This window comes from Euprymna scolopes, chromosome 12 (genome assembly GCF_053919585.1).
Source record: "Euprymna scolopes isolate OS-2025 chromosome 12, ASM5391958v1, whole genome shotgun sequence".
NCBI lineage: Eukaryota > Metazoa > Mollusca > Cephalopoda > Sepiida > Sepiolidae > Euprymna > Euprymna scolopes.
Window position 1 is genome coordinate 55,907,314 of NC_136493.1, and position 13,894 is coordinate 55,921,207.

At 31.3% G+C, this 13,894-nt stretch overlaps 1 protein-coding gene across 4 annotated transcripts in view; it reads right to left on the reverse strand.

The window, feature by feature from the left end:
• Positions 1–349: 349 nt before the first annotated feature.
• LOC145291292 (telomerase reverse transcriptase-like) overlaps positions 350–13,894 on the reverse strand; it is a 159,098-nt gene continuing 145,553 nt past the window's right edge. For all 4 annotated transcript variants that reach the window (XM_080136959.1, XM_080136960.1, XM_080136958.1 and 1 more), the window contains 4 exons: positions 11,326–11,384; positions 8,951–8,997; positions 3,956–4,061; positions 350–876 (listed from right to left, as the gene is read on the reverse strand). In XM_080136959.1, the coding sequence (XP_079993085.1) occupies positions 799–876; positions 3,956–4,061; positions 8,951–8,997; positions 11,326–11,384 (290 nt within the window). In that variant the 3' untranslated portion in view covers positions 350–798. The remainder of the gene's footprint in view (positions 877–3,955; positions 4,062–8,950; positions 8,998–11,325; positions 11,385–13,894) is intronic.

Here is a 13,894-nt window from a genome sequence, read left to right on the forward strand (position 1 = left end):
TTAATTTTTAGGTAAAATTTCAATTTACAAAACTAATGCTATGAAAAATGTAAATGAAAGTTTTTTTGCATAATTACAAATAACTCATTTTTGTTTTCATCCTTCAATTCTGTGTGCCCACACTTATGTTTCTACTGAGAATATTTCGGATGATAACAAGATGAATTTCCAACTCATAACTTCCAAAATATTGATAACTGAAAAAGAAACATTTTTAATTTGGTTAAGCAAATATAAAACAGATAATTTTTAAAACGTTAAAGAAATTTAAATCATTTTAAAATCGTTTTTATTTGTTTTATGTTTCACCATTCAATTAACACATTACAACAAAAACAAAAATAAAGACTATTTTTCAATTTCTTTAATAAAATATACACAAAAAATTACACATTTTAGATGTGTAAGGGAGGTAACTGCTGCTGACTTTATTTTTTTTAATCTCCAAATCATTTCAATCCTTGATTTTTCTTTAAACCTAAAGTCAGTTAATTTGATTATGCTAATTGCATAAACAGCATAATTAATTAATCCAGTTAGGATATGGGATCACAGTAACCAAGTTTAAAGTCAGTTTAATTAATCAAAAAAACAAAAACAAACTACCTTTGAATTCATGCGAGGAAAAACGCTTTAGCAAATTTGCATAGCATTAATCTCTTTCTAGTTATTTCTCATAAGGCTGGGTGGAAAATGATTTTACTGTCATGACATTATTTCCTGAGATGATTGTATGGTTGTAGTTTTGTAAAATGCGATTATAAATTAAAAAAAAAACAAAAAAAAACAAATATTTAATCATTTCATTAAACTCAGGGCATTTTGTAATGGTCCATCAACAACGGTTTGCAGCAACATCTTCTTTCTTTTGGTTGACTAAAAAAAAAAAAAAAAAGAAGTTTTCATTTTATTTTGAAAAGTCACTTAAAACTTGTAAAAATGAAATCAAATGATGGATGTATTTTGGATCCAAGGCTGGAGGGAAGAGAAAAGGGCATCCCACACCAAACCACAAAGTCTATTTTGTACTCTGTCAAAGCAGGATAGGCTGTTTTTAGCAGCTCCTGGCCAGATGTGGCAGCAGTATTCCATCCTTGGACGTACTTGGCTTTTATACAGATAGAGAATTGCATCAGTAGTGAGATATCTTCTGGAGCGGTAGAAGGATCCCACCATTTTTCCAGCGTCCCTGGCAACAGATTTGATGTACGTGTTCCATTTCAGATCAGGAGTAAATGTCAAACCCAAAAGCTTGTCAAAACATGAAGCCTCCCCAAGACGAGATCCATCCATTTCAATTGATGCCAGATGGGGATCAGAGCGTTGATGATGTAAAGATAGAAGCTTGGTTTTAGATGCATTAAAAGTGACCCCTGGGGAACTCCAGCATTAATACTGTGGGCCTCTGATTTCTGCCCATCAACCACTACTCTTATGAACCTATCAGAGAGAAATGATTTAATGATTGAGAAAACATTTCCAGTAATACCGTAGCTGGATATCTTGTGAAGTAGGCCCTTATGCCATACCTTATCGAAGGCCTTTGATATGTCAAGAGCAATTGCCCTGGAAAGGAAACCTTTGTCAAGAGATTCACTAATCCTATGTGATATAACTGTTAGCACATCTGCTGTAAATCTTGCAGAGCGGAAACCATATTGCATGTCACTAAGAAGGGTGTTTCTGTTGAGGTGGTTGACTACTTCTTTATTTAATATGGATTCCAACAACTTACTCATGACACACAGGAGACTTATTGGTCTGTACTGAGAGGGAGATGACTTTTCACCTGAATTCTTAAATACAGGGCATACTGATGAGGTTTTCCAACGTGTTGGAAAGCACTTCTCCTTAAGGCAACGCTTAAACAGTTTTATAAGTATGGGGGCAAGTTCTGGTTGGAGCTTTTGCAGCACTATAACTGGAATGCCGTCAGGGCCAGTTGCTATACTTCTTATCTTTATCTACAATGCCACACAAAAGTTGACATCATATACAAAAAGGTTTCTTGTATTTCTAACATAGAATTATGTAACTTTTATCGCTCATAATACACATCAGACAATAAGATTTGTAAAAATAAAATCAATAAAAATAATTCACAAAGTAAATATAATGTTTCATAACACAAAAGTTGACAATACATTATTTAAATAATCTATTAATATTTTGTAGTTTAACTGTTATTGCAAATTACAGCATCAAAGTGATTAGAGCAGTTGTCTACAAATTTTTTACATTATATTTGACTAATATTTTTCCATCTTTTATGAAACTATTCCTTTAGTTCATACAAGTTTTGCAAGTTCTTTCTTTGAATTTCAGTTTCTCTTCATAAATTTTCATTGATGTGATAAAAATATTGTCAACTTTTGCATTTCTTAAATATTGTTTTACTATTTAAAGAAAAATCTAAAACATCAATGCCATTAGAAGTAAAAGTTTCATTAATTTGTGATAGAAATACATCAAGAAACCTTTTTGTAATATCTTGTAAACATTTGCATGACATTGTATGTATTAGTAGATATACCCAGCATTTTCTAGGTATTAGATCAAAATGATTCATTCATTATGTCATCTTAATAGATATATATTTTTTTATTTTTACTCACAAATTCAATCTAATGTAAAAAAAAAAAAACAACCATCATTTAACAAAATATTAAATTGGTCAATTCAATTTGTGTAATCAATTGTTGAATTAATATCATTTTGAATCCAATCTACATTTTTTTTTTCTCCATTATGTAAAAAATAAATGAATAAAGGGATAAAAACTTTTAGCAAATTTTATGCACATGAAAAGAAATAACATTTTCTTTTCAGACACAAATATTTTCATATCTAAATCTGACTCAGTAATATAAATTGAGATTCACTTGCAAAAAAAAAAGTTTATGTTATTTATATATTTTACTTATATGAATAAGTAGATTTAAAAATGAATCTGATTATCTCGATATTTATATGAATAAGCGCAAAATTCTACAAATATTTTCACATCCATATTAAAATCAAAATAAGTTTAAATCACTAATACTACAGGAACCAAAATGGATTTTGTAAAACATGCTTTGTTTCAATGCAATATATGGCGAAGGATTATGAAATCATCATAATACAACTTGATGCATTGGCCTGCATCATAAAGACAAAATAAAAATCAACTTGGAGCTTATGTCAAGCGACTAGAGGATTCACAAAAGAGTTATAATGAATAGTTAACATGCCACCTAAAGACTGAGGATAATTCGACAAAGGAAAAGACTAAAACGAGCAGTGAAGTGAGAGAGAAAATACTGATATAAAATGAAAGGAAAGAAAGAGTGGGTAATAAAGAGTAGAAAAGATTGAACAATAGACCATGACATCATTTTCCAATCATTTGGAAATCTTGATATTTTATTTACTGATCATGATTGCTTCACCCAGCTAAGTACTTTACATTTTCTTTTATCCAACCTCAATATCCACCCATCTGTCGGACAATCAAATTTTATAACAACTTTCATACATAATGTTTTTCTTTTTTTGAATCGTTCTTTCACTTCTTATATCGTAATTCTGTTTCTATAGTTCACCCCCCACCTTGGTCCATTGAGTTGTTTTATGGAAATTCGATAGAGATTGAATTACTAACGAGTCTAAGATTCTATAGAGGTGACTACACATGAGTCTCTCCCAACTCATAGCAATACACATCCAGCAACGTATCTTTTAAATTCTAATGACTATATGTCACTTAAAAACTTTTCATTCACTCCATGCCATAAATGCTATATAAACTTTGAATCTTAACAGCTTTCTTTCTTACTTTTCTTTTAATTTCACTCATGAAGATGTTATTTTATATGAAAACATAGTGCAAACATTGGCAAAGCATAATTTTTTTTATGTCACTTTTGTTAAGAATATTGCCGCTTTTATATAAAAATAAAAACGATTTACTTACCAACATAGATTTTCCTCGAAAGCTAGCTTTTTTCAGCATGGAATGCAATTTTACATGTTGACCCTGATGTTGTGAAAGCTCAATGTAGAAAGCTGTAAAACACAGCCTAAAATAAAGCAGAAAGATTTAATAAAAATGTGGTAATTCTATAATTATTCCTTTTATTTTTAAGCGAATCTAATTATAAAAGTTGTAGGTCAGTTGGGAATCAAGATTTGCAGAGTGATTGGTGGAGTCTATGAATTACAAAAAAAGTATAAACAGATATATTAAAAAAAAATAAAAAAATAAATAGAAATTACAACAAAACTAGGCATTAAATTAAAAATAATTGCAGTCACATGATCACTTGTTCTCAGTGTTTGTACAATATCTTGTCAAAATAATTCTCCATTTTCTTGGTAAATTTGGACTTAATGGCTTCAACCTAAATAAGGCTAAACCTGAAGTATGTGTACATATATCTAACCAAAAATGTTTGTATAAATAAAAATTTATATTTTAAAGAAATAAAAGATAAGAATTTAAAATTAAATAAAACTTTATTGCATCATCAGATCAAGAAAGAAAAGAACTTCTTTAAGCCATGGCATTTTGGAGTCAAATGCTTTTCATCAGAATAGAAGAAAGAGCCAGTATCTAAAATTAAAAAAAATTTTAAAAAAGCTGGCATAAAGCTAATGCCTTTAGTAATAATAATCTCAGTAATAAGATGAGATAGACTATGTGTAGTAGTAGCAAGGATGTCGATAATCTAAGTAGAAAGAAGATAAATGGGGACAAATACAAAAATACATATAATAAGCAGTGCAAAAATATATCAATTAAAAAGTAAAAGTGGTCCAAACTTCAGAGTATATATATATATATATATATACATACATATATATACATACGCGTGCACACACACAACACGTAAATAAAAAGAAAAAAAATGGATTTAAAAATGAAACAGGTTTTGTCTGTGTAATGTATATATTTTTTTTACAGATTGAGAAGGATTGAGTATTGAAATGAAATTTTTTTTTGACTTGACATTTAAGCATTGTTGCTGGCAAAGTAGTGATAGCCTGCAAAATCATCAATCACATGCTTAAATGTTAGATCTGAAATTTTCAGTCTTTGTTTTTAATATGTATCTATCTCTTTCTATCTTTCTCTCTCTCTTTTTTTCATGAGGGAAAAATTGTAATCTATTTGATATCAAGAGAATTGAAGGTAGATAGTCTATCCTGAACAGTTGGAACTTGGATTCTGTTCAAGTAGGCTACGAAAAGTTGGAAGTTAGACTCCATTCAATTCGGTTACATGTCAGTTCAGCTCTTTTTTTTTTTTTGCATTTTAACCTCTAACAAAGCACAGTGCCACTTTGATGTAGGGGGCCACTATCAAGTACATAAGTTGCAGGGATATTATGTAGGGAGTTGAGCAGCAATATTACACTTGAACTTCTGCATGTCAGTACAGCTGGAAAAACAGGAACCCAGAAAGGAGTTCCAGAGTCTAGCAGCTCTGGGGAAGAAACTATTAGAGTAGAAGGCCTTCTTACATTTAATGATCTCTACTGTGTAGGGGTGGGATTTTGCTGATTGTTGGGTTTGTCGGGGGTATTCACGTCAAGGGCATACAAGGGCTTTTGTTCGTCAGAGCATCCACCATTAAAATACTTGTAGAACAGGAAGAGGGGCGCAACATTTCGTCGATGGGTTGAAGATATGGTTCTTCAAATATTAAAATGAAAGAATTCTATTTTTATAAAAAAGAAATGATGTGTTGTTCACCTATTTCATATAGCATTCAATTCCATCAGACATTAGCAATACACATGAAAAAATTTAAATGGCTTAAAATATTTCAATATTGGTATGTATAGCTTGATGAGCTACGAAAGAATTTTTTTAAATTTTTTAAATCCAATCAAAATCAAGGAAGTTATGATTATTTTTGTGCCTCACACGTTTGCATATTTTTCCTTCTTTAAGACCATATGCATTTCGTCACATTTTTTACACTACTTTTTCAGTAAAAATGTCATATCTTTGTTAAAACACAAGATTAAGAAATGAAATTTACCATATAAGTGTATTTTTGTGCTAGGAATCTGAATATGCTACTGAAAATCTCCCAAAATGAATGGTTTCCAAATAATCTGCAGTAAATGCACATAAATATGCTGCGATTGCTTAAAAATGCCATGTATTCATTAAAAGAAAAGAAGTTAGAGAACTTGAATTGTAATGCATTTTATGTGCCAAAAACTGAAATCGAAATCTAGGATTGGTTAAAAATGAATATATTGCAATATTTCTTTGGTATTATTGTAGATTAATACCTTCTGTTACCCCTCCCCCATCTGACCACCTCTCCAAAATATGTGATTCTACCTTTATAGACAATTGCATGTGAACAACTTGAAAAACTTTAATAAAAGATAAACAAAAATTTTTTAAAAATTTAATGTAAAATGATTTCCTATTTTGAATAATTCGAGTGTTTTAGGGCAATTACCGCCCCCCCCTCCCTTTTTTTTACCTATGAGAAATAAATCCTGGGTGTTTTTTGTTTGTTTTCTAAAAGGCGATTATGCATGGTTTTAAGAGGGTCTTTGTGCAATTATGAGAAGGTGGGGAGGTTGCCACTCTGACTTTGGGTTAATGATAGGGCTAAGGAAAATTATGTGTGAACATCCTGAAGACTTGATAGAAACAAAACAAAAACAATTTTAAAATTTAGAGTGGGGGTTGGTTTCATATAAATGTAAAATAATTCACCATTTCAAGACGATCCTAGCGTTTTAGGACAGTTGACCAATTTTTTTTTTTTTATGAGAGATTAATCATGTGCACTTTTCTTTAAACGTTTTTTATGCTTTTTTTTTTAACGCTTATATGAGCTCACAGAGGAAGTTTGTTTAGTGGGGAGCTCAGCCACTTACCGTTATTGTTAAGGCTAAAGGTTTTAAAAGGAGGCTTGCCACTCATACCTAGGATTAGACATAGAATTAAGCGAGTTTTTTTGTTTTGTTTAAGAGGGTGTTTGATATCCATTGTGAAACTTTACAAGAATTATGACAAACAGACAAAAATAAATGTTATTTAAAACAGTGACGTCACTAACAGAAAACATGATTCTTGGAAAAATATCAAGTATTTAAATTCTATTTAAATATAAAAAAAGAACCAAGTTTTTGCTAAAGCTGACAAATTGTTACAAATTTTGAATTAATGTTATTTTGATTTTTAATTACATTTCATGTCTTTTTCTACCGTTTTTATTTTTTAACTGAGCACCTCCTACAAATATTTAAATATTGATTCTTTTTTTATTTAATTTTTTTTTTAATAATCTGGTAATTCCATTTGATAATAATTCACTGAAAACATATTTTAAAGGACGAAAATTAGAAGTGTGTACTGTTCGTACACGTGAACCAAAACAATCATATTTCACATCTTCGCTTGTTCAAATATTTTAAAATTTACTACTACTCAATTTTTTTAAATATTTGTATGGTTGATAACAAAATAGTTCTAACTAAACATGTAAGAAACTTTTTTTATAACCAGATTTTCAAAAAAAAAAAAAAAAAAAAAAAAAAAATCGATATGGAATAAAAATGAACAACAAAAACAAAACATCTGTTTATGCCATGCTATCGCTGCTGGTGTTGCTATTACTAATACTACAAAAGTCTTGATTCAAATTCATAACGATTTTTTCAGATATTATGTTTTTAAATTGCTACGTACCACTAGAGGAAACACTACCCAATCACCTTTTTAATGAATAAACATAGTAAAAAGATTGTTTTATTTAATAGTGAGTGTCCGAAGAAAATCTTTTTCAAAATTTTCCATACTCGTCATTTTTGAAATCTTTTTTAACACAACAAAAAAAACGAGTGGTCAAATGAATTTCGGACACTCAAAATTATTAAAAATGACATAAAAAAATTCTTAACAGAAACACGGTACAAGTGTTTACAAATCGGGGGGGGGGGGGGGGTCATTACATGATGTTCACATTTTTATCACTTTATTTGCTTAAAATTCTAAAAATATATAATGTATGTTATTATTTATTAATTCATTTGAAAGAATATTCATTTCTGAACAAAACGGTGGTATTTTAAAGACTTAAAATGCTTTGGTTTTTAAATATGATTATTTTAGCAGAAACCCCTTGAAATCTGTGATTATCCAAAGCATTTTAATGGCCATGTGTATTGCTAAGAACAGTCCCTGCTGGTAATAATGTCTGCCAGTAATGAGGCTGAGAATTGACACAAGACACATCAAGCAAACATAAGCAATGATATACCAACCCTTTGATCTGAAGGGGATGTTTTATCATTTATAACATATCATTTATTCCCCCAGGGAGCTTGTTGCTGGATGTAACAGCTGTTATAGAAACATCAACACAGTGCAGAGTCACCAAGTTCTTCTTAGCAAATGGCACAACAATGATGAATTTTCTTTATGAATGATGCAAACTAATTTCTTTAAGGCTTTAGGAAAAATGGTATCCATTTTATTAGTTTTCTGGGTCAATTTTAAGTAATTTTTAAAAGAAACTGAAGCAAAATACATAATTTACAAAATAATAAAAAAAAACATGGTACAGGAACAAAAAGGAAGACATCACTAGTCAAAATCAATTATCAATCCGTCATATGTAATACTATTTTGTTCTGAAGTTGAAAATTCAGACAATTTGATTTTATATACTAGATATATATCAAACAGGAATGAACTGTGATGCAATTTTCAAACTGTTTTCTAACGAAATCATTAAGAATCACAAATTAAGTGGAGATCGACAGAGATATACTTGTTACTGCGATGGTTCGCCATTTAAATGGTCTGTTTCTGTTTAATTTGTTGCTATAACTATTTTTCATGAAATAAAATTTTCATAAAAAACACATATTTAAGAGCAACTTCAGATCATTTATCAAGACCAATTCATACATTATATTCAATATTTACAAACCATTTATTTTCCAATTTTGAAAACGGGTAAGTTTGAACGGAGTTTATCTGGAAGAGAAAAATAAAAAGTCAACATACAAAGATTGGCAAATTAAAATTATATTCAAATATGCCAATGAAATTAAAACAACAGATTTTGTTTTATCAATTTTAAATTAAATTAATTAAAAAAATGTCTTCTTGATTGCTGATAAAAATGAATGGGTGAAACAAAGTAGAGGAAAAAAAGAATCTTAAGATTTCATCGAATCTGTCCATTACTTATTTTCTTCAGTCACTCCTCATTACTACTGTGCGGTCTGTCTCTCTCCTCTCTCTGTACCGTTTTCTTTTTTATCTTCTGCCAGCTCTAGCTTGAACACAAGATATCCAAAAGAATTTTCTCAAACATCATCCAAGCACTGATCCATCCTTCCACAATATTTCCTGTCTTGCAGTTAAAAAAAAATTCCATATGGCAATAAATTCTCTTTTTGTATCACTTTCAGCCAAGCCTTCCCTCCTACACATTTACGTACATCAAATAAGTTGTTCATTTTTTTTCTTCATTTTATTGCCAATTAGACCCATCATTTCTTGTTCAATCTTCTACGAAATTCCATCTCTAAATCATTAAAAAAAAAATAAAAAATTGACAAAACATTTCTATATAAAATACTGAAGCATGCAAAAACTAAAAACCAAGGACAATAGCCACTCAAGGATAAGAGTTAATGCGTTTTTGGTTGGACGATGAATAATCACATGAGGTGGACGATGGATGCACGATAGATAAGATAGATATATGACGAGATCCCTGGCGACACCAGATGATCTTGCTTTTCAAATAGAGGAAGAGAAGATAGGAGAGGGGGTTAGGGTCAGGAAAAAAAAGGAAAAAGGGTCGCCAGCCGAAAATGTTTGACTCAGATGACGAATCACTCATGGAAATAAATAGTTATCGCTTATCACATCAGGGCCGGGGTGGGATTTTTAAGAGAAAGACAAACAAGAATTGACATCTATCAACAACGAAAAGGTTGTTTTTTAAACCTCTGAGCGATATGGAAGACAGTTGGGGTGACTAATAACTCCTAATTACATGATAAGTTAGTTGGACAGATAAATAAATAAATTGAACTTAGGGAGAGATATGGTCATTAATGAGGGAGAAGATTCGGGACAAAAGAAAAAAGAAAAAGGGAGTACAAATTAATAGGATAAAAGAAGAGAGGGAGAGGAAGGGAAGAAAAAGAAAGAATAACTCCAAAAAGGGGGAAGGAGGAATTTCTGATTTGATAAAAACGATTGACTTTTTGGAGTTAGGGTCCTTAGTCCTTTTTACTGACTGGCATTTGAGGCGTCCACATCGCTCTCACCTCGCCTGGGGAGGGGGTGGGGGGGAACCTCATAAGAGCTAAGTTGAAAAGCTCTTATTCTTAGCTGGGAAATTAATTAGAGGAACTTAACCTGCATCATGAAGCTTGGATCAAGGAACTCGACTTTGAAACAAGTGTAGAACGATTTAGGAATAATTATTTTGTTGGTTTTTACGAGAATGTCCCAGAGTTTTCTTTCTTTCTCGATTGCCGGCCTGAAATGAAGATGCAGTTTTTTTTAGGTATGCCCTGACGCCAGATGATGAAAGAGACTGGATCCAGCACGAAACCAGAGTGACGACCGAAATCGACAATGTTGCCACACAGACTTAGGGTCATGCACATTTCGTGTGCCCTGAGCAGCAGAAGAGATTTTCCAGTGACCAGTGAGAGTCTGGTCACCCTTGAGGAGTCCACCACTAGACAAGTAAGAATGTAGCCCTGCTGAGTTGCATCTATGGTCCTGTGAGCTGGGAGCGACGAACACGGCCAGAAGTACATCACAAGTATGCTCCCATGAACCAGGATAGCGACGGATGCGGCCCGGCCCTCGGACGAGAAGAGGGGTTAGGGTTATAGATAGAATTTGATTACTCAAAAGAACAGTCGAGTAAGTATTTGTTGACATTTGACTTGAAATCTACCATGTTGTAGTCAGTTTAAAAACAATTGCATGGTATTGTGTTTTGCCAATGAAAAATTCTTAGAAAAAAAAACTCTAATGGTAGTTTCATTTGGTTTTAGGTGCACAGAGAAAGAAAGAAAATTTCTTTTCAGTAGCTTTTGCTAGACAAATTTTTGCTGTGAATGTTTTATATGGGAAAGAAGTGGAGGGAGGTCAGAGATATGAACTCAGTCTACCATGAGAATAACAATCAAGTGAAATAACTCTAAATTAAAAAAAAAAAAACTGTCAATGGTAATCAAATAAAATTTATTCTGATTTTTAACTGATAATGACAACAATTACATTTTTTATTTTTTTTCTTGAACCACTGAAATAATAACTTGTACAAACCTGTTTCATTTTTGTCTTGACATGTTTAAAAAATTGGTCAGCAATAAAATGGATTGCTCCTGAAAATAAAAATATAATCAAGTAAAGCAAGGGTTGCCTGTCCTGCAATCGTTACCACTTGAATAAGAAAATCGTGAGTTATCTCCCACTGAGAACACCATCATAAAATATGAATTATCTCCCTCTTCGATCACTTTTACTCAAATAAGTAAAGCAAGAGTTATCTTCCACTGCGATCACTAATACTTGAATAAGTAAAGCAAGTTACACTCTAATCCTTATTCCAGTATTGATCAAAATTCATTACATGATGTGTATTCCAGAAAATGTTTAAAACTTAATGCTTAAGCTTAAGGGATCTTAAGAAGAAAGTGAAATTTGGAGTATCTTGATTAATTGGGGTCTAACAGTCATTAGATGAAATTTAAAGCAGAGATGAAATATTTGAATTTTCAAATCAGAGATTGTGCTCATATCTTTTAAAATATCCTTTAAAATACTGCAAAGAAACTAAAATTTTGAGGAATATTTAATTGATATTTAATATCCATTGTTAACATTTCACCAAATTTGGAGGCTCTCTTTTGAATAAAACTAAATTAAACTGAATATAGCTCACATTTCCCACCCTTTCGTCTAGCAGCTTTGTTTCAAAATTCATGATTGGTTAATTAGTTAAGAGTGAATCCTGTACATAAAAATATATAAAAATAAACACATACCAACTTTACATACATAGATATATTACAATTCATACTTTGTATAAAGAGTTACTTATATGTACTATCATCGACTAAATAACTGATTCTGTATCATTAAATGTTTATGTTTGAAGATTTTGTTTTCATGGCAAATTTGATGGGGTAAAAAGTTCATTTGTTCATATTTTCTATTAATGGCTTGCTTCTGGTGTTTCTTGATAGCTATTATCCTTAATGATTAAAGTTTGAATTTTTGTACCTTAGTGACATTAGAATAATCACCAATCACAATCTTTGCTGACTTCATTTTTAATGTGTGTGAAAGCTGATAACATGTATATGAACATGAAATACTTGAGCATATTATATTAAAAAGTACAGTGGAATTAAGAGAAAATTTTATTATATTAAAAAGTACAGTGTAATTAAGAGAAACTTTTTTTCAAATTTCATGTCCTTTTCTGTTTGGGGTCTAATAGCGTCTGCTTACAATTGATAGCATAAATAATGCCTCCCACCCTTCGCAATGAAAGATCATGAAAGTTGTTTTATGGGTTTTTTTTCTTGTGGCTTATAAAATATACATGAGTAAAGTTCTTTTCAAAGTCTGAAAGAACATAAAGGTCAGTGCTTAATCTTGGTTTGGTAATTTATAAAGATCACAGCCATGGAAGAAAACAAAAAAAAAAATCGGTTTAGACATTAAAAGTAGTTTTATGTTGTTGCTTTCGTCATACATTACTAAATCAGGCTGAATCATTTCCATTAAAAATCCAATTCAAATCTAAAACTGAGAAAAACATGCTTGAAAAGTGTCAATATTATGAAAGAGGAGCTGAAGCAAAACAAAATGGCGACCAAATTTGAACTGGTGTCATGTTTATCTAACAATAAAACTCAAATTTTAACTCGAAATGGTCCCTCATGGAATATTTACTATTAACTAGCAGGGGTGCCTGGCGTTGCTCAGGTGTTTGAAGGTGTGTGTGTTGGGGAGGGGTAGATCAAAACAAAATGGAAACTACATAAGTGAATAACCCTGTTTAAATATTAAAAAAACGATTTTAAACTTGTTAAAAACAATCGGAAAAACAAAAACAAAAAAAATAAAAACAACAAAAAATGTTTTAGGAGGGAGGTAGGCTCGAACCCGAAGCCTTGAGGTTAATAGTCTGATGACTTAGCATGATGCCACGAAGGCAGAGACTTGAGAACTGCTGAAAATAAACGCTTAAAAATGCAGGTGCTTGAATGTCAATGTATGGTTTTCTTGGTCAAATATCACGCCATAGTAGTAGTAGTATAGAAAACAAATTCACAACACGAATTTTGTAAGATAAAAGTCGCTGAAATAAAAGATATTTCCAACGTCGTTTCGTAAATCGTAGATATTATAATCTAAGGAGTATATAAAAAGTTCTAAGACATAGTAACCCCCCACCCCCGAGAACTCCCTCCAAAAAAGACTTTGCCAGACATGCACAAAAAATGCACACACACACACTAACACACATTTTGGCTTTTATATACATAGATAATATTTAATGAAAATAACATAAAACTACTTTTAATACCGAAACAAATTTTATTTTGCATTTTTCCATGGCTGCAACCTTTATATAAATTACCCTTGGTTTTATAGGATTAAGTAAACAGATGGCTTGAATCCTCCTCTCTTCTATGGCAGGATGCTAGTCTGTTGCCAGTTATACTCCCAGTAAGGCTGGTATCCATTTGTACATATGGGTGAAGTGTTTGCTTACAGTACACAGTGTTTCCAAATTGTCACCCATATAAGTAATAACATGACTTAACTTCAGTGATATAGCAAAAAAAACATTGTGCATTGACACATTAGTTCTTGTTAG